This window comes from Leucopleurus acutus, assembly GCF_964270905.1.
Source record: "Leucopleurus acutus genome assembly, chromosome: 4".
NCBI lineage: Eukaryota > Metazoa > Chordata > Mammalia > Artiodactyla > Delphinidae > Leucopleurus > Leucopleurus acutus.
Genome location: NC_139146.1, coordinates 43,160,385 through 43,186,468, shown reverse-complemented (window position 1 = coordinate 43,186,468; position 26,084 = coordinate 43,160,385). Strand labels below are relative to the sequence as shown.

General features: G+C 42.5%; 1 protein-coding gene across 3 annotated transcripts in view; it reads right to left on the bottom strand.

The window, feature by feature from the left end:
- Positions 1-14,187, bottom strand: part of CD38 (CD38 molecule) — a 40,723-nt gene extending 26,536 nt beyond the window's left edge. For all 3 annotated transcript variants that reach the window (XM_082838733.1, XM_082838735.1, XM_082838734.1), the window contains exon 1: positions 13,924-14,187. In XM_082838733.1, coding sequence (XP_082694859.1) covers positions 13,924-14,138 — 215 coding nt within the window. In that variant the 5' untranslated portion in view covers positions 14,139-14,187. The remainder of the gene's footprint in view (positions 1-13,923) is intronic.
- Positions 14,188-26,084: the final 11,897 nt, after the last annotated feature.

Sequence of the window (26,084 nt, the reverse complement as noted above, 5' to 3'; positions counted from 1 at the left end):
TCGGATTGTCAGATCACCCTCTCACTTATCCCAGGTTGTACCCAGAATCAAACTTTGTGAATAATTTCAAGGAGACGGGTCATTGAGAAGCTCAGACAAAGCAAGGACATGTCGGGGCATCCTGTATAGCCCCCAGGGTCCATCCTGTCCTCCTTCCTGGCCCAGAATGATAGATGAAGTTACCAAATGAGGTTTTGCAAGGTTCCTCACACAGCCAGAAGGAGTGAAGTGATGAGGCATCTCCATTTTATTCTCTGGAGAACTCTACAGCTTCCATGATTTTTCAGGGACTCAAACCTCACACATACTGCATTTATTTTCTATCAGTGATCTTTAACAAATGACATCCTGCTGAGGGCATTCAAGAGATAAGTCTCTTCGGGCTTCCCTGGTGGCGCAGTGGTTGAGAGTCCGCCTGCTGATGCAGGGGACACGGGTTCCTGCCCCGGTCCGGGAAGATCCCACATGCCGCGGAGCGGCTGGGCCCGTGAGCCATGGCCGCTGAGCCTGCGCATCTGGAGCCTGTGCTCTGCAACGGGAGAGGCCACAACAGTGAGAGGCCCGCATACAGCAAAAAAAAAAAAAAAAAAAAAAATGAAAAACAAAAAAGAGATAAGTCTCTTCATTCTAACCAATATCACTAGCGTATCTGCCCAGAGGGCCAGTTGTCAAGGAGATCCCAGCAGCTCACTTGTCTTCCTTTAATTCCCTCACGGGCATCCCTCTTCCTAAATAAGTAAAGCCAGCTACTTTAGCTCCTTCCTCCCTGGGGCCCAGAGTGCACCAGGTTGTATGTGTGTGGAGACGGTGGTGATGAAAAAGAGAAAGTCAGCCCTTGACACGTGGGAGCTGGCCTGGCACTGGTAGGAAGGCCTTGGTGTTCTCCTGTGGACCACAACTCCAGGACAGTGGCATCAGGTAAGGTCACTGTGTGACCATGACAGCACGCCATGTGAACAGACAAAAGCAATGTCCAAACCGCACACACACAAATGAAGTGACCCAATATCCATTCGTTGTGGCTCATATGAGCGACTGCTGCTTCTTTACCAATTACAGCTTCAGCTTTCCTTCATTCTTCCAGCCTGATAGATAAGATTTATTAAGATTCCCTATCACAGAATTACCCCCTTCCCCTCTGCTTCCTGGCAGCAAAGCCAGCCTCCTCGAACCTTTGCCAAATCTCATAAAATAAGCCTGAATCTTACCAGTCCTTTCTACCATCCTCAGACAGAGCCCTGCCCTGTCCCTGTGGGTCCCTATGGTGAGGGCTCAGTCTTCTTGCAAAGAGCAATACAACCGCCTTGTTCAACCACCGTGTAGTGGGTGGTCTTGTGGTTTGGGGGAGGTATTGACGGTAACCCACTGTCTGAATGGGACATTACAGAATCGAAAGGCCTGTAAAAATCATCACACCTTCATCAGTGTTTATGCCTGACAAGCTCCAGGAGCAGCTTCTGAAAGACATGATTTGTTAATAAGCAACTTTCCGTGTTGAGCTGGACGCTCAGTCTGACAGCTGTTTTCTGTTTGCCTCCTTAACTGGTGACCTGGAGGCTCAATCCATGCAGGCTGGGCACAGATGTCAGGATTCAAGGTCACTGGGATGTGCTCCCCCTTCCTCCCACTCAGCTCCTTCCAGCAGATGCCTTTACTTATCCCCCGAGAGTATTCCCTCTTGTTCACTTCCCACCCCTTCTCCCTACCTCTGACCCACCTAGGTAGCTTGTCTCCCGTGCCCAGAAGTCATGCTAGAAGGAGAAAGGAGGGGGCACGCACACCACAGAGCACTCACCGTGTGCCAGGCGCTGCACTTGGCGCTCACTTTGTATGCATCCAATTTAACTCTCACACCAGCCCCATGGGGGGCAGGGGTACAATCCCCTGCTACTGAGGCTCAGAGCTTAGAAACTTGCCCAAAGCCAGTCAGCAAGTGGCACAGCTGCCTTAGGTCCAAACTCTGCTCTCCCTGCTGAACAATGCTGCGTCCCACAGGAAATGTTAAATCATGTCCCTACTTATCCCCAGAACGAAGTGGGTCCTAACAGAAAGGAGGACCCAAGACCCCAGAGGGGTTGTCATTTCCCTGTAGGTCAAATGAGAATTTGAAGACCAGAATAGGGACAGAAAGTAAGTGGAATAAGAGGGGACGGGGCAGAAAGTGTTAAAGTTTTATGCTAAAGCGAAGAAAACAATAAAACAAACCAAAAAAAGATATATTTGGTGGTTAAATCCATTTTGTATGCTGTCAGCCTAGTTCAGGCTTCATAACTCTGTAATGTCACCTCTCTCTAAACCTACATCCTTCCCGTAAATGACAATTATATTTCAAAGTCCCCATCAACGCAGCAACATCACCTTCGTAATGTGTTGCTCCCCGGGGAAAGTGCTCACATCCCAAACCCTCTTCCTTAAAAGCACTTGAATCTCAAGGGGTAATTACACTCAGTCTGTGAATTTTCCTGCTGTTATGTCCTGCAGGGCCGCTTGTCTTGGACCAAAGAAAACGTGCAGGTTAACTCAGCGATGAAGTCTCAAATTTGAGGCTGCTGGAAGCCTGCATTGAAGGTGAAGACTGCCACCTAGTGGAGGAAGGGGGTAATTGTCAGGGTTCACTGAGGCAATTAGGACTTCCCTAAGTAGGATCTTAAAATCAGACTCTTCCGGCTGAAGGAAAGCTCAGAAATCATTAATTCATCAATCTGGCAAATATTTATTGAGCATATACTATGTTCCAGGCGCGTTTATGAGTAAGTAAGATATACCAGTGAACAAAATACGCAAGAGTCTCTGTCCTGTGAGAATTCCATTCTACCAGAGCAAGACTGACAATAAACCAATTTTCAGCAAGACTGACAATAAAGATAATGAATGTTGTAGAGTATCCTAGAAATTTATAAATTCTAGGAAAAAAAGGAAAAATAGAATAGGATAAGGGTGTCAGAGGTTACGGGGGAGGAGGTGTCTGTTTTTGGCATTAAACAAGTAGGACAGTAGATGACCTTTCAGCAAAGAATTGAAGCAAGCAAAGAACTTAGTCATACAGACATCCACGCAAACAGCGTTCTGGGCAGAAGCAACAACCTTCCCAACAGCCCGAGTGCCTGGTGTGTTCAAGAAACAGTAGAGAAGCCAGTGTGGTTGGAGCATAGTGAGCAAGGTGGACAGTAGATAGAAATGAGGTCAGCAAGGTAATGCTGCCCCACTGAGTAGAGTTTCATAAGCTTCTACTCACGGTGAACTGAGGAGCCATAGAGGATACTGAGCACAGTAGGTACATGATATTACTTAAGTTTCAAAAGATTTCTCTGACTGCTGTGTTGAATATAGTCTGAAAGAGGGAACAGGCAAAGAAAGGTAGACCGGTAATCCGGGCAAGTGCCCATGGTGATTTGGACCAGGGTGGTAGCAGTGGTGATGGTGAGAAGTGATAGATTCTTGATTCATTGTAAATTTCCTAACAGATAAGATGCATGGTGTTAGCGAAATAAGGAGTCAATGATAATTCCAGGGTTTGGGGCCTGAGACACTGGAAGGATGGGGTTGCCATTAACTGAGATCAAGAAGGCTTTGGGTCGAGGTATTGATCAGGATACATAATATACTATGTAGTATATATTATAACATATGCTATATATGAAATATTACATACTACATACTCTATATTAAAATTATATTCTACATATTATATCAAAGTAGGATATATACATATATATAATTATAGGAATGCAAAAATGGGAATTATTGAGCCATAAATTTAACAAAATATATGCAAGACTTGTACTCTGAAAACAAAACATTGCTGAGAGAAATTTTTAAATGACTAAGGAAATAGAGAGATATCCCATATTCATGGGTTGGAAGGCTCAATATTAAGATGTTACCAAATCACAAGTCAAAATTTCAGCATGCTTTGTTAAAAATATCGGCAAGTTGATTCTAAAATTTATGTGAAAATACAAGCTAGCCAAAGCAATCAAAGGAAAAAAGCTGGAGGACTTATATTATTTGGCTTCAAGACTTGCTAAAGAGCTTCAGTGATCTAGACAATATAAGAGTTGTGAAAGGCTAGCTATAGATCAAGGAAATAGAACAGAGAGTTCAGAAAGAAACCCATACATACATGGTACTGTAGAGTGAATTTTGTGTCCCCCAAAATTTGTAAGTTGAAATCTATTTCCCAAGGTGATAGCATTTGGAGATGAGGCATTTGGGGTAATTAGGTTATGACAGTGGAGCTATCATGAATGGGATTAGCATCCTTATAAAAGAGACCCAGAGAGCTCCCCCCTCCCTTCCTCCATGTGAAGACCCAGAGAGAAGGAGGCCATCTTTGAACTAGGAAGTAGGTTCTCAGCAGACACTGAATCTGCTGGCATCTTGATCTTGGACTTTCAGCCTCCAGAACTGTGAGAAATAAATTTCTGTTGTTCATAAGCCACCCAGTCTGTGGTGTTCTGTTATGGCACCTGGAATTGACTCAGACATGGTCAACTGACGCTCGGGAAAGGAGTCAAAGAGATTCAGTGGGGAAGAGAAAGCTTTTTCAATAAATGATACTACAGCAAATAGGTTTTTCATATGTGAAAAAAATGAAATTGACCCTTATTTCACACCATACACAAAATTAACTAGAAATGGATCAAAGACCTAAAGCACAGTTGTATAAGAAAAAATGAACAAGTTGGACCATATAAAGATTTAAAAAACAAACTTTGCTTTTTAAAAGACTCCATTTAAGAAGATGAAAAGGCAAGTCATAAAGTGGAAATAAATATTTTCAGGATACATCTGATAAAGGACTTGTATTCAGAATACATAAACCACCTACAACTCAATGATAAGAACTAAAACCTAATTTTTTTAAGATTGGGAAAAGATTTGAATACATACTTCAATAAGCCCATGAGATAATGTTCAACATCATTAGCCATGAGGAAAATGCAAATTAAAACCACCATTAAAATACCACTGCAAACCCATCAGAACACTTCTAACAAGGAAGTGTAACAACTAGAATATTCATACCCTGATGATGGACACATAAAACTATACAATTACCTTGTGAAACAGTTTAGTAGTTTCTTAAATAGCTAAACTACATGGTTCAGCTATTTCATTTTTGGACATTTACCCAGGAAAAATGAAACCACGTGTCCACACAGTAACTTGTATACTCATATTCATAGAAGCTTTATGCATAATACTGTATCCAAAAAGTGAATACAAACCAAATGCCCATCAACAGATGAACGGATAAACAACTTGTGGTATATACACGCAATGGACTACTATTCAGCAATAAAAGGGAAGGAACTATTAACATGTACAATAACATGGGTGAATTCAAAAATATTATGCCAAAACCATGAAAGAAGCCAGAGACAAAAGAGTATGTAGTACGTGATTCTGTTTATATAAACTTCCAAAAACATGTAAACTAATGTCCACTAACAGAAGGTAGAGGTACCCTACTCAGTGTCAAGACATTAGTAATTTAAACAATGTGGAGTGGTATAGAGAAAAATAGATCATAAAACAGATTAGAGCCCAGAAGTGAACTGATAAACCTGATATGCAACAGAAATGGCATTATAAAACCCTTGATAAAGGATGGATTATTTCATAATTAGTAGTCGCACAACTGACTATCCATCTGTAGGGAAAGAAATGAAATTAGGTTCCTACTTTATACCACACACAAAAATATATTCCATATGGATAAAACGCTTAATGAAAATCAAACATTTAAAATTTTTAGATTATATGTGACACTTTTGTTACCTCTGGTAGAAAATAAGTTCTTAAATAACACACAAAAGGCACAACTATAAAAGATAAATATGGGGCTTCCCTGGTGGCGCAGTGGTTGAGAGTCCGCCTGCCGATGCAGGGGACACGGGTTCATGCCCCATTCCGGAAAGATCCCACGTGCCACGGGGCGGCTGGGCCCGTGAGCCATGGCCGCTGAGCCTGCGCATCTGGAGCCTGTGCTCCTCAGCGGGAAGGGCCACAACAGTGAGAGGCCCGCGTACCGCAAAAATAAATAAATAAATAAATATGATTACATTAAAATCTTCAGTAAGACAAAGGACCCAATAAATAAAGTCAAGAGTCAAACCACAGATTGGGAGAACATATTTGCAATCCACATAACTGACAAAAAATTAGAATCCTGAACGTATAAAGAAGAAAAACAATTCAATACAAAAACAGGCAAAAGACAAAAATAGGCATTTCTCAGAAGAAACCAGAATACCAATAAACGCATTAAAAAATGATCAATTGCATTAGTAATCAGGGAACCAAAAATTAGAGCCACAAAGAGATGAGGAAAATTGTTTGACAATTCCAAGTGCTGGTGAGGATGTACAGTAACAAGTAAATTCACACTGCCTTTGTGAAAGGATGTTGATACCACAAAGTTGGAGACCTGTTTGGCCATATGTAACGTGGCAGACACCGTTGCTTCCCAACCCAGATAGATATTCCTCACCCTTCTTCCCTACTGGTAAAGCATGTCTCCTATCATAGTGATTCCAAATATCAAATACTCACTTCGCAAGCCTCCTCTACAGTTTGGGCAGCCATGTGAGCCAATTCTGGCTAATGAGATTCAAGGGGAAGCACAGAGGCAGCTGAGGAAGGGCTTCTGGGAAAGATGCTATTCCCTGATAAAGAGACTTGCAAGGAGGGCACTCCTGCCCATCCTCCTGCTCTCTGTTCCTGAGTATCACTCTCTAAGGACATAATGCCTGGAACTGCAGATACCATCTTGTGACAAGAAGCTCAAGGATGAAAGTCACGTTAGGGAGATGGAGGAGTGAAAGATCCTGGGCCATCAGTGAGCTGCTGAATCTACCAAGGACCACCCCACTTCTGATATCTTGTCATGTGTATATATAAAAAATCTCTTGCTTTAAACCTCTTATAGTTGAGTATTCTTTTACTTGCAGCCAAAAGCATCTTCATTGTTACACCCATTGTTATGGGCTAAATTGTGTCCCCTAAAAGATGCTGAAGTCCTAACTCCCAGTCCCTCAGAATGTGACCTTATTGGAAATAAGATCTTTGCAGAAGATCAAGTTAAGATGAGAGTAAGGGTGACCCTTAATCAAATATGACCAGTGTCCTTAGAAAAGGAGGAAACTTGGATCCAGAGACAGACACACACAGAAGGAAGAACACGTGAAGACACAGAGGGAACATCATCTGCTAGGCAAGGAATGCCCGAGGCTTCTAGAAATGAGAGAGTCAGGTAGCAGAGTCTTCCTCACAGCCCTCAGAAGGAGCCAACACTTCTGACACCTTGATTTCAGACTTCTGGCCTCCAGAACTGTGAGACAATAAATTCCCACTGTTTAAGCCACCCAGTTTGTGGTACCTTGTTATGGCAGCTCTAGCAAATTAATACACCCAGTAAAGGTGAAAATGGCATACTCTATGAATTTGGAATTCTGCCTCTAAGTAAACATCTTAGAAAAAAATCATAAGCGCAAGTAGACATGTATGTTTTAGCATTGTTTATGTCAGCAAAAACTGAGAATAAGGGAATCTATTAATAAGTGTAGGTTACGGTCATTCAGCAGCGTACTATACAGCAGTTAAAATTAATGAACTAGTGCTCATATAGCAACATGAATAAATCTCTAAAATAATGTAATCAAAATCACCAAAACATATTGGTAAGTGGAAAAAGCAAAGGTTATTCTACAAGGCAAAAACACAAAATAAATACAAATTAAAATTAAAATTCAGTAACATCTTCCCTTATTAGATTGGCAAAAATCAGAAAGTTTGAAAACATCCTGTGTAGTGAACGTATGAGGAAATAAACTCTCATTTCCTCATGAAGAGAATTGCCTTATAAAGAGAAATCTGGCTATGTTTTCAAAATGTAAAATGGTGTATTTTTTGACTTAGTGATTCTGCTTCTAGGATTCTATCTTACATCTCCAAGTATTTTATTGCAGCATGGTTTGCAATATATTGCAAAAGTTTTAAAACAACCTAAATGGCCATGAGTACAAGTCTAGAATATGGTAAATCTATACAGAGGAATATTATTAGAATGAGACAGAACTACATTGATAATCAAGATAAACTGTTAAGTGAAAAAAAAGTGAGACAGAAGAGAGGATGTGTATAGAAAAAAAGAATATATGAATATACACTTATATAGTCAGAGAACATTTCTAGAAAGATACAAGTGAAACAAGTAGTATTTGCCTCTGAGAAAGAAGAAAAGAAAAGTGAGGGGGGAGGTATTTTGATTTTATCTATAGCATGTTATTTCTTTTAAAACTAGGGAATAAAAGATCTGACAGAAATATGACAAAAGTTTTATTGTCTGTTAATTCTGCACGATGTGTAAATGGCTAGTTGTAACATTGTTCTATGAATATTTCAGTGCATTTAACATTTTCATAACTTAACATGTTTAATTTTTTAAGAAAAGAATGGAGAGGAGATATGACCTGGGGAATAAGGAATATTGAAGAAGGAGAAAGTAGTCCCTTGAATGGGAAGAATGAAGAAAACTAGACCCGTCAAATACAAAAAGTACAATTTTTAGCTGTAAAGTGATATGTTCGGGCTTCCCTGGTGGCGCCGTGGTTGGGAGTCCGCCTGCCGATGCAGGGGACACGGGTTCGTGCCCCGGTCCGGGAAAATCCCACATGCCGCGGAGCGGCTGGGCCCGTGAGCCATGGCCGCTGAGCCTGCAAGTCCGGAGCCTGTGCTCCGCAGTGGGAGAGGCCACACCGGTGAGAGGCCCGCGTAGCAAAAAAAAAAAAAAAAAGGATATGTTCATAACCTTGGTTTCCAAAGCACCTTTTAAAATTTTTACCAAGAAGTATTAAAACATGAAATCAGATCCCCAAAATGCAATTAATTGTCTTTCATCTAAGTCTCACATCGTCCTTTGTAGTTTTAAATCTCTCCCAGTTTCAACTGTATGTCTTCCGTCTTTCTTTACTCTTAAAGAATCCCCAAGGAGATTTCATTACTGCTCTAGACAACTTAATTCATAAACAGATGTTTCCTCCTAGAAACCAAGATAATGCAGGAAGCAAATTTATTATGAATTTCACAATATTTACACCATGAAGTACCAAAACCAGAAATGACTTTATAACATTGGCTTGTTAGTCATAATAAGAGAAAACAAACCTTTGAACTAGCAAGACAAATCTGGACCATGGCCAAGTAACTGCGTTGGGGGAATTGTTAATATCTCTTCAAATCAAGCTTTACTAATTGCTTCAAAACATCCAAAGACTAAAGATGTAGGCAGCTTTCTGCTATGTGGATATGTCATGTTTGATACAGCAGGTAAGAAGTGGAGAACTAAATTTAGCAATTCTTGAAATGCCTCATTATGGAAGAAATTTGAATTATGTCTATAAAACTACTAAGCTAAAGCCATTCATTTAAGCAGGTATATAGTTTCCTTTTGTGAAGCTCCTTACTTTTTTTTTTTTAATTGTGGTATACCCCACTATTTAGAATTCCACTTGGGGGGTTAAGTGATTTTGTATTCTTCACTATATTTTAAAAATATTTTTCCAAGTATTCTAAAATGGGCATGTTTTACTATTATAATTAGAAAAAAATGTCATTGGAAGAAAAAAGAATGTCATTCTCACGCTCTATTTATTCTTCAAGTTTCTGACCTCAGTTTTCACTTTATTTTTTGTCTTTAATAACAAGATTCTTATCATCCCCCTGCTTCCAGAGCAGGTATTTACTGGTGATATTTTTTTGAAAAAGATGAGCCCCCATTCCCGACTCATATCAACTATGAAAACTCGTGGATATAATCAATCCTTCCCTTCCAAGCCCTTAGTCTTTGAAACACACACACACACAAACACACCACACACACACACACACACACACACACACACAGGAAAACAATTCTTGATTCATCTCTCATTCAGTTTCCTGTTTTGTTCTCACCATCTTGCATCTGTTCTTTCCACCACAGCTCATTTAAAGAAAATGTTGTCCTGGTTGTTTTCTAACCTGATCTAGGTCTAAGGCAAGAAATAGATCTTTAATGGCAAAAAAAAAAAAAAAAAAAATGCATGACCACTTCTAAATTCATTTATTGCAAAAAATCTCTTAACTGACCAGTATTTAATTGAACCACTTTCTGTTCTCTCTGTACAAGTTGCCTATCTTCTACACAATTAATAGGCTACTCTCTGTATCCCCAAGGACTTTCATTTTCACTTACTTGGTTGTTTATTTACCTATTCTTGAATATGTTTATGCTTGTTGTTTTTGCTTTAATTATATGCTTTCATTAAATTGTTCATAAATAAATTGGATAAGTGGAAAAAGAAAAAAACATGTTTTCTATGAAAACCAAGTTGAATTTTTTGGTAAAAATGACCCAGGTGAGTCACTTTAAAAATGTTGCTGACTGACAAAGGATTAATCTCCAAAATGTCTAAGCAGCTCATGCAGCTTAATAACAAAAAAACAAACAACCCAATCCAAAAATGGGCAGAAGACCTAAATAGACATTTCTCCAAAGAAGATATACAGATTGCCAACAAACACATGAAAGAATGCTCAACATCACTAATCATTAGAGAAATGCAAATCAAAACTACAATTAGATATCATCTCACACCAGTCAGAATGGCCATCATCAAAAAATCTAGAAACAATAAATGCTGGAGAGGGTGTGGAGAAAAGGGAACCCTCTTACACTGTTGGTGGGAATGTAAATTGATACAGCCATTGTGGAGAACAGTATGGAGGTTCCTTAAAAAACTACAAGTAGAACTACCATATGACCCAGCAATCCCACTACTGGGCATATACCCTGAGAAAACCATAATTCAAAAAGAGTCATGTACCAAAATGTTCATTGCAGCTCTATTTACAATAGCCCAGAGATGGAAACAACCTAAGTGTCCATCATTGGATGAATGGATAAAGAAGATGTGGCACATATATACAATGGAATATTACTCAGCCATAAAAAGAAACGAAATTGAGCTATTTGTAATGAGGTGGATAGACCTAGAGTCTGTCATACAGAGTGAAGTAAGTCAGAAAGAGAAAGACAAATACCGTATGCTAACACATATATATGGAATTTAAGGGAAAAAAATGTCATGAAAAACCTAGGGGTGAAACAGGAATAAAGACACAGACTTACTAGAGAATGGACTTGAGGCTATGGGGAGGGGGAAGGGTAAACTGTGACAAAGCGAGAGAGAGGCATGGACATATATACACTACCAAACGTAAGGTAGATAGCTAGTGGGAAGCAGCCGCATAGCACAGGGAGATCAGATCGGTGCTTTGTGACCGCCTGGAGGGGTGGGATAGGGAGGGTGGGAGGGAGGGAGACGCAAGCGGAAAGAGATATGGGAACATATGTATATATATAACTGATTCATTTTGTTGTGAAGCTGAAACTAACATACCATTGTAAAGCAATTATACTCCAATAAAGATGTAAAAAAAAAAATGTTGCTGAATTTGATATTGGTAGGACAATTGTCAAAGACCTAAGGAAACTGTAGAAATCTAGAAGCATTCTTTATATATATATATATATATATATATATATATATAAATTTACTTATTTTATTTTTGGCTGCATTGGGTCTTCATTGTCACATGCAGGCTTTCTCTAGTTGGGCTTTCTCTAGTTGCTGCAAGCAGGAACTACTCTTCGTTGTGGTGCGCGGGCTTCTCACTGCGGTGGCTTCCCTTATTGGGGAGCAAGGGCTCTAGGCACGCGGGCTTCAGTAGCTGTGGCACGCGGGCTTAATAGATGTGGCACGCGGGCTTAGTTGCTCCGCAGCATGTGGGATCTTCCAGGACCAGGGATCGAATCCGTGTCTGCTGCCCTGGCAGGCAGATTCCTAACCACTGCACCACGAGGGAAGCCCAGGAAACATTCTTTACTTAGACAACTTCTCAGTCGACTTTAAAGAAGCTGGCTCTCAAACCCCAATTTCTTCCATCTTGAATCCCTCCTTATCCATCCAACCAGCACACTATATCTGCTCTCCTTTCCAGCAAGACCCCTGGCGAGAGTTGTCTATGTACAGTCTCCAATTTCTCTCTTCCCACCTTTTTCTTGAATCCATTCCAGACAGGCTTTCACCATGACCACTCTTCTAAAACTGATCTTGTCAAAGTCATCAATCCATTGGTCAATTTTTAGTTTTCATCTTACTTAACCAGTCGGAATCACTTGAATAAGACAATTAACACTTCTTCCTTATAAAACATCTGCTTGAATTTCTCTGCACAGTTGACTTCCTCATTTATATCTCCAGCCCAGACCTCTCCCTAGTACCCTAGACTCAAAGAAACCAGCTTCCTATTCAATATCTGCACTTGATTGTCAATGGACATTGCAAAACTACTATGTACAAAGCCAGACCAGTGTTTTCCTTCCCAACTTGCTTCATCCCAGTAGTTCCCTTTCTGATAAATGGAAATTCATTTTTCTGGTAACTCAGCCCACAAATCTTGTTTCTTCTTTTTCTCTAACACCCCATACACAAGTCCATAGCAAATCACATGGAATCTACTTTCAAAATGTATCCAGAATATTTCCCCTTCTCATCACCATCCATCACTATCCAAGTCTCAATCACCTCTCACCTGAACTGCTACAAGAACTCCATGGCCCCCATGCTTCTGTCCTTGCCCCACTACCATCTATTTTCAACCCAGCAGCCAGAAGGATCCCTTTAATAAGGTGTCAGACAGTGGTACATGCTCTATACATCACTATTCATCACTAGTGGATGTATCCTATATCCTAAGGACAAAAAGAACCATAAAGACATTTAGATATTTTGTTAGTAATAATAATAATAATACATACATACATATTATTTGTATATATGAAAACGAATACATAATTATATTAATGTTATTAGGAACCAAGCTTTTTAGGGTCAGAGAAAACAGATACAAACATAAAAGTTAGGAATTCCCTGGTGCGTCTCAGGGCTCATCCCCTGGGATCACGGGTGTTTGGAGGCGGAACTGATCTCAGGCACACAGATGACAATCGCCGCTCCCCTGTCCGCCTTTGGCAGCCTGAGAAGCAACTTTTTACTTCCCAGCTTATTCTGCTTTATGTACAACTTCGAAAAATGAGTTTTCCGGGTGAAACCAACTGAGAATGGAAGTCAAGAAAGCGTTTCACTATGGGGAGAGATTAGAAGCTAGCTGGGAGAGGGCCCGAGGAACCTTCCGGAAAGTTCCGTAGACTGATGTGGGTGGTGTTTCTAGGGTCTGAACGGAATCATTAAGCAGATGCGCTTTACCTTGTGTTTTATCTTTAAAACATTTTTAAGTTGTTACCGCTTTGTTTTGCTTTGTTATTGGATGCTGTGGTCACGTTCATTTCAGGACGCACGAAAAGAATCGGGATGTTGTTTTATAGTAATGAATGAAACTAACTTCAGTGATCGGGCCCTTCAGACACCATCCTCCCACCTCAGGCTCCTCAAGCCACTTCACCAGGTGTCTGTAACTGTCCGGGGCGCTTTTGGGTCAGAGATGGCGAACGCAAACCCCATGAAATGTAGGAAACGCCAGCAACTCCCCGGCTTCTTGGCCGAGTGGGGCTGCGGTCCCAAATGGGGCCGGGCTCCGGGCGTCTCTGACAAGTGTCCACCAGTTGAGCGCAAGGGCCAAGGAGCAGCGCGCTCGCCACCGCCCGCCTGCACCTCTGGGGACCGGCGCTTGGACTCGCGAGCCCGGACTCCCTACTCAGCACTGCCCCGCGGGCTCTCAGCTGACTCGGAACAGTCGATGCTTTGTTTCAGGCAATCCTGACGGCTACTCGGAGCGCACGGTCCGGCTGTGCCCAGCTGTGCCCAGCCACCACCGCGCGCGGTGCCCCGCCATGCGCCAAAGACGCCGACTCACCTGAGCTCCGGCTGCACCGACTGCGTGTACTTGTAGCATCGCTCCAGGACGATTTCTTGAAAACGGGCAGTGCTGCCCGTCCCATTCCACTTCATGTGCTCGGACGAGTGGCGCCACATCCGGACTCCGACCACCACCGCGATGACCCCTCCCACCAGAAGACATAGAAATATGCAGAGACAGATCTTGGCTTTCTTGGGTCTGGAGTCGGCCATGGGTTCCAACGCGGGTCGCCCGGGCGAAGTTGGAGAAGAGGCTGCTGGAGGCTGGGCAGGCAGGGAGGAGAGAGCTAGCTCGGTTCTGAAACTGCACTTCCCCTTTATCTCTCACTTGCCTTTTCTCCGCTTCCTTTCCCACCCCCATCCCCTCCTTCAAAGTTCTTCGCTCGTGGTCGCTCGACCAACAAGGATTTCAAGGTCTTAAAAAGCCTTCGAGACCACATAGAGGGGTGGGATAGGGAGGGTGGGAGGGAGGGAGACGCAAGAGGGAAAAGATATGGGAACATATGTATACGTATAACTGATTCACCTTGTTATAAAGCAGAAACTAACACACCATTGTAAGGCAATTATACTCCAATGAAGATGTTAAAGAAAAGAAAACAAAGCCTTCAGCACCTACTACAGCCGTTCACTTCCCGACTCCTGAGCAGAGAGCCACCACTTTGACCTTACTTGACAGGCACTCAGAGAACAGACAGAGTACAGCCTTATACTCCTCAGTCATCAGTCGGCTCCCTTTATCAAGCCGCACTTTACACTTTACCCACACCTGCTTCCTGGACAGTGTCAAGGCGACTGTCTGCCTCCGTACCTGTGTACATGCAATGCCTTCGGCCCGCAAAGGAAGGCTCTACCTCTACTTATAAGGTTGGGGAATACCTGCTCAGCCCCCTGTAAAGGCTCTACTTAAGCCTTATGCCTTCTCTCCATCGGCATCAGATTAAGCTATGGGTTCAAACTGAGCTCTGGCTGGGTGATGTGGGGTAAGTTACTTGACCTCTCTGTGCTTCAGATGTAAAGTGGACACCATAGCAGTACTCACTTCATGGGGCTGTTATGAGGATTAAATGAGCTCATATTTACGAAGTGTTTAGCCTGGCACATGGTAAGCACTCACTAAGTGTTAGCTATTCCTACCTGCTCCCTGAGGCTGTGGAAGGGATGCAGTTTTGTAATCCATGAGGTGTTGCTTGGAAGTGTCTGTCATGCAGTAAGTACTCAAAGTAGTGGTTCAACAAATAATCCAGTAGCTTTTCCCAGATGCCCCCTGCATCACCTCTCTCAAGGTTTCCTAGCACTAGGAGCATCTGTGACATTTCAGCAGAGACCTAAGGCAAGTGGAAGATCAAGCCAAGAGACTTCCTGGGGCAAACAATTTCCAGACAGAGGGGAGAGCAGGTGCAAATACCCTAAGACAGAAAAGCCCTTGGCCTGTTCCAGGAGCAGCAAGGATGCCATTGGAGCTGGGGTGCAAGAGTAACGGAGGCAGAGCAGGAGAGAAGTTCAGAGGGTAGGAGGAGGCCAGGTCACCCATGGCCCTGTAGGACAAGATAGGACTTTTTGGACTGTGAATTTTATTTTTAACCTATTCAAGGTCACTGAGTGACTTGATCAGGCATGAAATTTTAAAGGCTCAGTCTGGCTTCTGCACTGAGAATAAATTGTGAGAAAGCAAGGATAGAAAGATGGAGACCAGTTATGATGACTTTAACCAGGAGAGTAGTAACAAAAGCAGCAAAGAAAAAAGGAAGTTGGATTCTTGATGTGGTTTGAAAGCATAAGCAATGGCATTAACCGATGAGTTGGATATGGGGTTCACCAGAGAGGGGTCTAAGATGATTTCAGGAATTTTGGCTTCAGTAACTGACCAGAGAAAGGACAGCATTGCCATGTATAGCAAAGGGAGAACTAGGGGTGAAATAGATTTGGTTTGGGGGAAAAGGCATGAAGAAAGAATTTGGTTTTGGAGGTGTTAAGTTTGAGATGCCTATTAGATCCCCAAGAACAGACATCGAGTAGCTAATTGGGTATAAATATCTGGTATTCAGGCAAGGGGTCAACCCTGGAGACATAAATATGGGAACCTTTCTCATATAGTTAGTTTTTAAAGCCAAGAGGATAAATGAGATCATGTAGAGAGTGTCTGCGGACACAGAAGGAAAGGGTTCCACCATGGGGCATGTGTGTAGAGAGATCAGAAAGATGAGGAGAGCTCCTGCAGAGAGAACTGGGCAGAGAGACCCCTGACACCAGAGGGAGGGCCACTTGGGAGTTACTGGTGCAGTTGGCAAGAGCAGTTTTAGAGGAATGTCCAGGACAAAGCCGGATGTGAGTAGGTTTATGAGAATATGTGAGAAGAGAAGGTGGCTTCAGTAAGTTGGTTGACTTTTTTTGGAAGAGCCTTTTTTGTCAAAAGGAACTGAGGACATGATATTGAGCAGAGACCTGTATAATATGTTTGTAGGATGACAGGGTAACCCAGTGGACAGGCAACAACTGATAATGCAGGAGAGGGGAAATTGCTGGAGCAGAAGAGCTCGCATGTAGGTGAGAGGAATCCCAGGCACGAGCTGGTGTGGCAGGTGCTGCAGCCCACACGGAAGGAAGGTGGAGGACATAGCTTTAGGGGAGGAGGGCTGGTGGATTTGCTGACAGCGACTACGTGTGGATGGTCGCTTTTTTTTTTTTTACATCTTTATTGGAGTATAATTGCTTTACAATGGTGTGTTAGTTTCTGCTTTATAACAAAGTGAATCAGTTATACATACACATATGATCCCATATCTCTTCCCTCTTGCGTCTCCCTCCCTACCACCCTCCCTATCCCACCCCTCTAGGTGGTCACAAAGCACCGCGCTGATCTCCCTGTGCTATACGGCTGCTTCCCCCTAGCTATCTATTTTATGTTTGGTAGTGTATATATGTCCATGCCTCTCTCTCTTTGTCACAGCTTCCCCTTCCCGCTCCCTGTATCCTCAAGTCCATTCTCTAGTAGGTCTGTGTCTTTATTCCTGTTTCACCCCTAGGTTCTTCATGACATTTTTTTCCCTTAAATTCCATATATATGTGTTAGCATACGGTATTTGTCTTTCTCTTTCTGACTTACTTCACTCTGTATGATAGACTCCAGGTCCATCCACCTCATTACAAATAGCTCAATTTCGTTTCTTTTTATGGCTGAGTAATATTCCATTGTATATATGTGCCACATCTTCTTTATCCATTCATCTGATGATGGACACTTAGGTTGTTTCCATCTCTGGGCTATTGTAAATAGAGCTGCAATGAACATTTTGGTACATGACTCTTTTTGAATTATGGTTTTCTCAGGGTATATGCCCAGTAGTGGGATTGCTGGGTCATATGGTAGTTCTATTTGTAGTTTTTAAGGAACCTCCATACTGTTCTCCATAGTGGCTGTACCAATTCACATTCCCACCAGCAGTGCAAGAGTGTTTCCTTTTCTCCACACCCTCTCCAGCATTTATTGTTTCTAGATTGTTTGATGATGGCCAGTCGCTTCTGACTGCTTCTCAGTGAATAGAGAAAGTCACCTGCTGAGAGTGGGTGGGGCCAGTGCAGCTCAGGAGACCAGGAGGGAGGATGGGGTGGGGACATCAGAGGTTCCCAGCGTGTTGTTAAGGGGTCAGGAAGCTAAAGAGAAGCCAATCAGCGAGGGTTTCCTTCTTTTAAGCCATGCTTTGTGATGATGTAGCTTTTGAAACCTAACTCTGGTTACTTTACACACTCCAACTTCCTGCTTGCTCTAGACACAGAAAGCAGGCATGGAAGCCTCCAGCCTCCAGGGGCACCTCGCCCCCCAGCCCCTATGGCACTCCAGTCCTGGGGCCCTTCTCTCTGTCTCCAACCAAGCGAAGCTCTTCCCTGATGCTGGGCCTTCACAGATGCCATTACCTCCCCACCCCTACCCAACCCCTGCTGAGCTCCTTCAATGTGACTTCCTCAGAAAGCCTTTCCTGACCCCACTGAGCCCCCAAACTGAGTTAGGTCTCCAAGTTGTACACTTTTCTAGCAGAAGAACACAGATGCCAGTGGTTCTCCTGGGACAATACAGAACCCAAAAGCTCTGGTGTGGATCACCCAGACCAGAGAATTTCTTCAAGGTGTCCTCTCCAACTAGACCAGGGTTTGCTTGAGACTAGGTCTGCAGGAATTAAGTCATAGAAAACAAAACTTATGGTTACCAAAGGGGAAAGGGAGGGGGGAGAGATGAATTAGGAGTATGGGATTAACAGATACATACTGTTACAGATTAACAGGTACATACTTACATATATATAAAATAGATAAGCAATGATGATTAACCATTGACACAGGGAACAATATTCAATACCTGGTAATAACCTATAATGGAAAATAATCTGAAAAAAACACATATATATAACTGAATCAGTTTGCTATACACCTGAAACTAACACAGAATTGTAAATCAACTGTATTTCAATTAAAAAAAAAAAAAAGGCTCGGGCTTCCTTCGTGGCGCAGTGGTTGAGAGTCCACCTGCCAATGCAGGGGACACGGGTTCGTGCCCCAGTCCGGGAGGATCCCACGTGCCGCGGAGCGGCTGGGACTGTGAGCCATGGCCGCTGAGCCTGTGCGTCCCGAGCCTGTGCTCCACAACGGGAGAGGCCACAACAGTGAGAGGCCCGCGTACTGAAAAAAAAAAAAAAAAAAATCTGCGTGCATCACTGAATTATTTTGAGCATTGAATCAGGTAACATATACAGAGAATAGCTGAGTGACCCCTTAGCAAGTGTTCAACAAAGAAGCACTAATAATGGGGGAGCTGCGTGAGGACAGGAAGGATGGCGGTGAGTCAGAGTAGATTTTCGGAAGGCTTTGGAGAGACAGTGACACTAGATGAGGCTGTGGAAGGGCAAGGAAGGTTTGCAAAAGAGAGAGAGACATGGAAACAGACCTGTAGGGCGAACTGGGGGCAGACGATGGGATGTCTGGGGCACCAGAGGAGTGACCACCCCCAGGCCACACACCTGGTTAGTGGAAGTGCTGGTCCTAGAATGTGGGTTTCAAGCTCTTTTTTTCCTAGGTCAGCTTCATTAGTCATTTTTAAATCATTCAACTAATACAATCACATTTAAAAAATTGGAAATAGAGAAAAGAAGAACATTGCCTCTACTCCCATTCCAAAACCCTAACCCAACTACCATTAGCATTTTGGTATTTCTCCTTCCAGCCTTTTTTTCTAATCTCTGACAGCTTTAAAAGTAGTTATAATATATAATATTTTATATATATATATATATATATATATATATATTTCTGCTCTTTCCTCCTCACTGTGCAAATGTGGTCTCTGCCAGGCCATATATTCTTCCCCAAAACACTAAGCCCAGGCTCAAATCCCAACTCTCCATCCCTAGGTAGCTCTTTGAGCTGAGCATTTTATCCGGTACTCTCCCAGTGTTCAGGCTGGCTGTAAGAACCTGGGAGTGTACGCATAAAGCAAAGAGCAACCAACTTCCGCGTGGTACAGCCTCTAGAAAAGGGGCTTCCTCCTCTCCCCATGCCTCTCGCCAGAAGCCCAGCTCCACAAGAGCTTATGTTTTGTCCTAGCACCAGGACAATGCCTAGTAGGCAGTTGACACTCAAGCAATGCCTGCAGAATGAACAACTCCCTCTCCATCAGATTCACCAGCTAAAACCCACCCATCAGTGGGCATTTGTTGTTCATCTGAGAAGTAAAGTGCAGTGTTGAAGGGAGGGGAGAGGAGAGGCTATGATTAATTACATAATTCTTTTTCCTCCAGTAATAATTACTAACATCAATTAGTGTCGAATACTTTGTGTACAATAGCTTACAATATTGTCATCATGTAAATATTTTATTATTCCCATATTGCAGATGAGGAATCGGAGGCTTAGAAAGGTAAGCAATTTGGGGCTTCCCTGGTGGCGCAGTGGTTGAGAGTCCGCCTGCCGATGCAGGGGATGCGGGTTCGCGCCCCGGTCCGGGAAGATCCCACATGCGGCGGAGCGGCTGGACCTGTGAGCCGTGGCCGCTGGGCCTGCGCATCCGGAGCCTGTGCTCTGCTGCAGGAGAGGCCGCAGCAGTGAGAGACCCGCGCACCGCAAAAAAAAAAAAAAAAAGAAAGGTAAGCAATTTGGCCAAAGTTAGTTAATCAACAAGGGTTTTGAACCCAGACCATCTCATTTCAAGCCTGTCCTACCAACCCTACCTCTACGTCCTTAGGCAGCAGATAGTTAATGGGTTCCCACTCTGTGCTGGCCCAGAGTTGACAGACTCAACTTGTTCTCACAGAGGATTTGTGGTCCAGCGTGAGAACTTCTGGAAACACGTTCTTGGGCGTGCATCCATGGCAGCCATGAGGCTCTGAGCATCACCCGGAAGCTCAGGGTGGACTTATTTCCCTAGGAAGGCGCTTGTCTCCCTAATGTGTTTTCAAATCAAACGAAGAATGAATAGATGCTGAATATCGAAAACAACAGAAACGCCCACTCATTGATGTCAAACACAGCACAGCCTGTCATCTGGGTTTTTGTTTTCTCCTCGTAGTCTTATGAAAAGGAAAGCTGCACGCTTTCTCCTCCCATATCTTGAAACATAACAAAGCCACGTCATTCACTCTTTCTTCTGTATATTCAATGAAACAGATTTAATAGGACTTGGCAGAATGCCTTGGATTGCTTTCAATTCACTTGAGCTGTCTGCTCTTCTTGCAGTGCCCTGGCTTGCTTGTTATGATCTATCAACAGAGCCACTTCCTCAGTTAGCGCTAACCTTAGCCTAACAGATTTGGCAACTTCTCAGCTCTCCCCACATTCCACCTCCTTCATCTAGTTCCTTGCTCTTTCCTGAACTTTCAGATGACAGCTTACACACCCCATGTCTAGAATCTTTTACAAGCTCTCTCATTCCTGTCATGAGTTTCCACATGCACCCTATACTTCCTGGTTGTTTGTTCTGTTCATTTTTTTTTGGTCAGTTTCCTCATTCCTCTTGCCCTACACTAGACTTTAATTCAAAGCAGTCTTTTTCTCAGGTACGACCCCAATGACTAGCAAGTCTCTGACACCTAGTAGACACTACAAAACTGCGTGTTGATGAATATCACACTTCAATGCAAATCTTTCTTCGTTCATTCATATATTCATCCATTCATGCATTAAATATTCACCGAGCACCTACTATGTTCCATGAACTGTTTCATTTTTTTAACCTCTTTTCCCCAGTTTTATTGAGAAATAATTGACATACATCACTGTATACGTTGAAGGCATTTCCATGAACTGTTTGAGGTACTGGGTATACAGCAGTTTAAAAAATTCAATCCTTATGGAACTTATATTCTAATGGGAGGGGGCAGACATATAATGGACAAAATATGTAAGTAAACCATAGGGCATGTGAGGTAACGGTGAGAGCTAAGAAACAAAATAATCAGGGAATGAGATAAGGACAAGGGAGGTGGGAGGGAGGATTGCAACATTGGAATGAGGACGAAGGAAAGTCTCACTGAGAAGATGACATTTGAGTAAGGATCTGAGGAAGGTGGGGTAGCCACATGATATGGGGGGAAACAGGGTCCCAGCAGAGTGAAGAAAAGAGCAAGGGCAGGTAAGAGGTGCTAGGTGCAGAGAGAGCAAGATGGGAGGAAGTGGGAGAAGAGGCTGGAGATGTGATGGCATGTGGGGGGGGGTAGGGAGGGTAGAGGGACACTCACGGTGCAGAAGAGTGACATTATCTGACTTGGTTTTATCGGGCTTACTCTGGCAGCTTGTTGAGAATAAACTAAAGTGGGTGAGAGCAGAAGCAGGGAGAACGTTTAGGAGGCTATGGTGCCGTAATCCAGACGGGAGATGATGGTGGCTTGAACCACGTTGACTTCAGCGGATGTTGGCTGAATTGTGGATATATTTTGAAGGCAGAACTGAGAGTTGTTTATGGAGTAAAGAGACGAAGAGAGGGACTTCCTTGGCAGTCCCGTGGTTAAGACTCCGCACTTCCACTGCAGGGGTCACAGGTTTGATCCCTGGTCAGGGAACTAAGATTCCACATGCTGTGCAGCACAGTGGGGAAAAAAAAAAAAAAGACAGAGAGAGAAAAAGAGAGAGGTCAAAGACACCTCCAAGGATTCTTGGCTTGAGCAGCAGGAAGGCTGGAGATGTCATTCACTGAGCTGCAGAAGACAATGAAGGAAGAATTCATTTGGAGAGTGTTAAATTTGAGATGCCCATCACATGCCCAAGTGAAAACACCAAGGAGACAAACATCATGCCAGGCTTTACAAATATTAACCCATTCAATCCCCATAACAATCCATGAGATAGGGAGCATTCTTGGCCCCATTTTACAGGGGAAGACTGAGACTCCGAAAGAATGAGTGACTTACCCAAGGTCACCAAGCCAGTGGGTAGTGGAACTGGACAACTGGGATTCAAACCCAAGCCATGGGGTGCAGAATGCATGCTCTTCTACACCATACTGCCTCTTAGCTGAGAAAACACACACACACACACACACACACACACACACACACACACACACACACACACACACATCTCTCATTCCAATCACTTAAGAAAATCCTTGCCATTAGCTCTGAGCTGATCACTGTGGCCAGGGCCTGGCATGCTCTTATTAGACTAGGTCTGAATCTCCTGCTGCCTGAACTGGGTGGGGGTAGAGCCCCACATGAGGGGAAGTTCTCCACAGGACAATCAGGATATCATCCCCAGAAGAAGGGTGAATAGATGCTGAATTTCAAAGACAACAGGAAAGCACATTCATTGGTGTCAAATTTAGCCCACTCATAGCAACTTGGGCAAAGTTTATACATTTGTCATTCCACATATGCATTTCAAACCACCCAGAACACCCCAAAAGTCATGCCAAAATTTTCTCAACGGATTTTCTTATAAGATGTTTACTTGATTCCCTGGGACACTGGTGCTTTCCATTCTTATGTTCCAACACAGAGAGGCTAAAGGTCAAATATCTCAGCTGGGAGGAGGAACACATTCTTGAATATCTAAGAGGCAACTGTGAAATGATGTTTTCTCAACCTAGCGTTTTTCAGAGCAGGCTAAAAACAAAATAAACAGAACACTCAAAAGAAAGCACCAAATAGAATTCATTGAAAGTAAGGGTACTGAAAATCATTCACTGATTTTCTAATTTTGTTTTGTTTTTTTTTAATAAACAAGTCTTTAGAGCCGTTTTAGATTCACAGCAAAACTGAGCAGAAAAGAATGAGTTCCCATATACCCCCTTCTCCCACGCGTCCACTGTGTTGCTGCGTTGCCCACCCTCAACCTCCACCACCAGCGGGGCACATTTGTTACAATCCAGAAACCTACATTGACATAATTTATAATCACCCAAAGGCCATAGTTCACATTAAGATTGATCCTTGGTGTTGCATACTGAACAGGTTTTGACAAATACATGATGACATGTAGCCACCATCATAGTATCATACACAATAATTTCACTGCTCTAAAAATCCTCTGTGCTCTCCCTATTCATCATTCCTTTCCCCCTAACCTCTGGCAACCACTGATCTTTTTCTGGTCTCCATAGTTTTCTCTTCTCCATAATGCCATATAGTTGGAATCATACAGCATATAGCCTTTTCAGATTGTTTTTGGAGGTTATTTCCACTTAATAACCTCCATTTAAGGTTCCTCCATGTCTTTTCATGGCTTGATAGCTCATTTGTTTTTAGTCCTGAATAATATTCCATTGTCCGGATGTACCACAGTTTATTTTTGCATTCCGCTACTGAAGAACATCTTGGTTGTTTTGTTTTCCGAGCCTAAATTTATTTCAACCTAATAAATTGTAAAATTCTGATTATTTTACTTAATAATTAGTAGTCTAAGCAAAGTTCAAATTTATCTTTTAGAAAGATATCCCTTCTTGAAAAGTAACAGCTCTACAAATAATTTTTTTTATAATATCAGCTTTGTGCTCATATGTAATTTTCTAAATTAAGAAGACTACAAAGACAAAAATAAAATTACTCATAACTTCATTCAGAAATAAATATCATTAATATTAACAATTTGTTGTTATGTATATGTATACATATATATATATATATATATATATATATATATATGATTTTCCTAACATTTATACCCTAGAATTTTAACACAGATACTTTATCCTCTTTAAAAATTCTTCAGGGAATTCCCTGGAGGTCCAGTGGTGAGGACTCTGCACTCTCACTGCCAAGGGCGTGGGTTCGATCCCTTGTCAGGGAACTAAGATCCCCTCAAGCTGCACAGTGCGGCCACAAAATTAAAACTAATAAAAATAAAACCAAAAATTCTTCATAAGTAGTATTTCTAATAATGCATATTCTTCCACAGTGTTGTGCTACCATAGTTTATTTGATCATTATCTCAATTTCAACTATTTCCAATCTTTCGCTATGCTATGGTAAAAAAAAGTCCTCTGGGCACATCCCTTAAGATTTTCTTACAATAACTTCTGGAATTTGAATAAAATATTATTCTTGATGTTAGAAGATAAACGACAAAAATCTGAAGAACTGGGAATTACAAGATTATTTTGTATGTAATCATTATATGTAATCATTAAAAAATTGGAAGAAATTTTCCCATATCAAGGTATGAGGAAGTCATTCTGGCTTATACACGATTTAACTTAAACTTTATGCTAACTAGAACAGCCTGTTTTGTGGCCTGTTAAAACATACATTGTGGGGCTTCCCTGGTGGCACAGTGGTTGAGAGTCCGCCTGCCAATGCAGGGGACACGGGTTCGTGCCCCGGTCCGGGAGGATCCTGCGTGTCGCGGAGCGGTTGGGCCCGTGAGCCATGGCCGCTGGGCCTGCGCGTCCGGAGCCTGTGCTCCGCAACGGGAGAGGCCACAGCAGTGAGAGGCCAGTGTACCGCAAAAAAAAAAAAAAAAAAAAAAAACATACATTGTGCATTTGCTTTAACCATTAAAGAAAAGAATGCATTTAAAAATCAAAATGGAATAACTGTGGTCCAGGCATCCAAAATGAAGCCTGGTGGCCACTGTGGTTTCAGACACAGTCCTGCAACACTGAGAACTGAATTTTCTGAACTGAATCCGACTCAAGGACACCACCAACTATTCTCAAAACTACATCTGCTGCCAGCTGCCAACTGCAAATTTATGATCTCAAGTTCTTCCCTTGTAACTATGCAACCGTTTCAGACCCCAACCAATCCTTACTTATCAAGCATCCTTACTTCTTGCCAGCTCCAATTATGATTCTTGACAAATGACATGTAATTTGGGGGGGTTTGCCTTTATAAGACTCCCCCATTTTGTAGTCTAATGGAACACAATTCAACTACTTCTTAAGCCTGAGTCTCCTGGGCTATAGTCCTCAGTTTGGCTCCAATAAAACTCTTTTCTATTCCTATTATAAATTGTTTATTGATTATTTCCATCGACATTGTTTGATATAGTCTGCTGGTTATCAGAAAAACTCACCTGTAGTCTACTTTGGTACCAAGCATGGGCCCCTTGTGAGCACCCCTGCCCTTCCTACCCCCAGCTTCACATCACTCTTCAGGTGCTTCAGTGAGGTTTTCCTGATATCTGGATCTCCCTGTATTGGGTAATGTTCCAAAACTTTTATTTGAGCTATTATCTTAAGACTTGGAGTCTTAAGGGGGTACCAGTATATTTCCTAGGTGAAAGGGACCTAAGGGGAATTTCCTAAGCAGAGGAGCTAGAGGGGAGTTCCTAGCAGGGGACCTCGTAGGAAGTTCTTAGGCAGAGGATGTAAGGGGAATTTCTAAGCAAGGAACCTAGAGGGCATTTCTAGGAAGGAAAGACCTAGAGGGAACTTTGGAGTGAACTGAGTTGGCTAATCTTTTTTAATGTGGCTTAAAATTGGAAGGATTTGTACTTTACAGTAAAATGAAACTGAAAGAAAATGGAAAATTGTGCTTCTAAAGCCTACCATCTCCCAGCCACCCACTGGAACTCCAGCTGAATTCATGTATAATTGAGATGGACCCAATACTTGTAAGTACAATAATTGTCTCACCCTGAAATGGCCAAGATGGGGCTCTTTTGACATTCCCAAACTGGTTTTTGTGTGTGCAGTTAGAGAAAGTTAGCATGATAAAACAGTTTTTCAAACTTCTC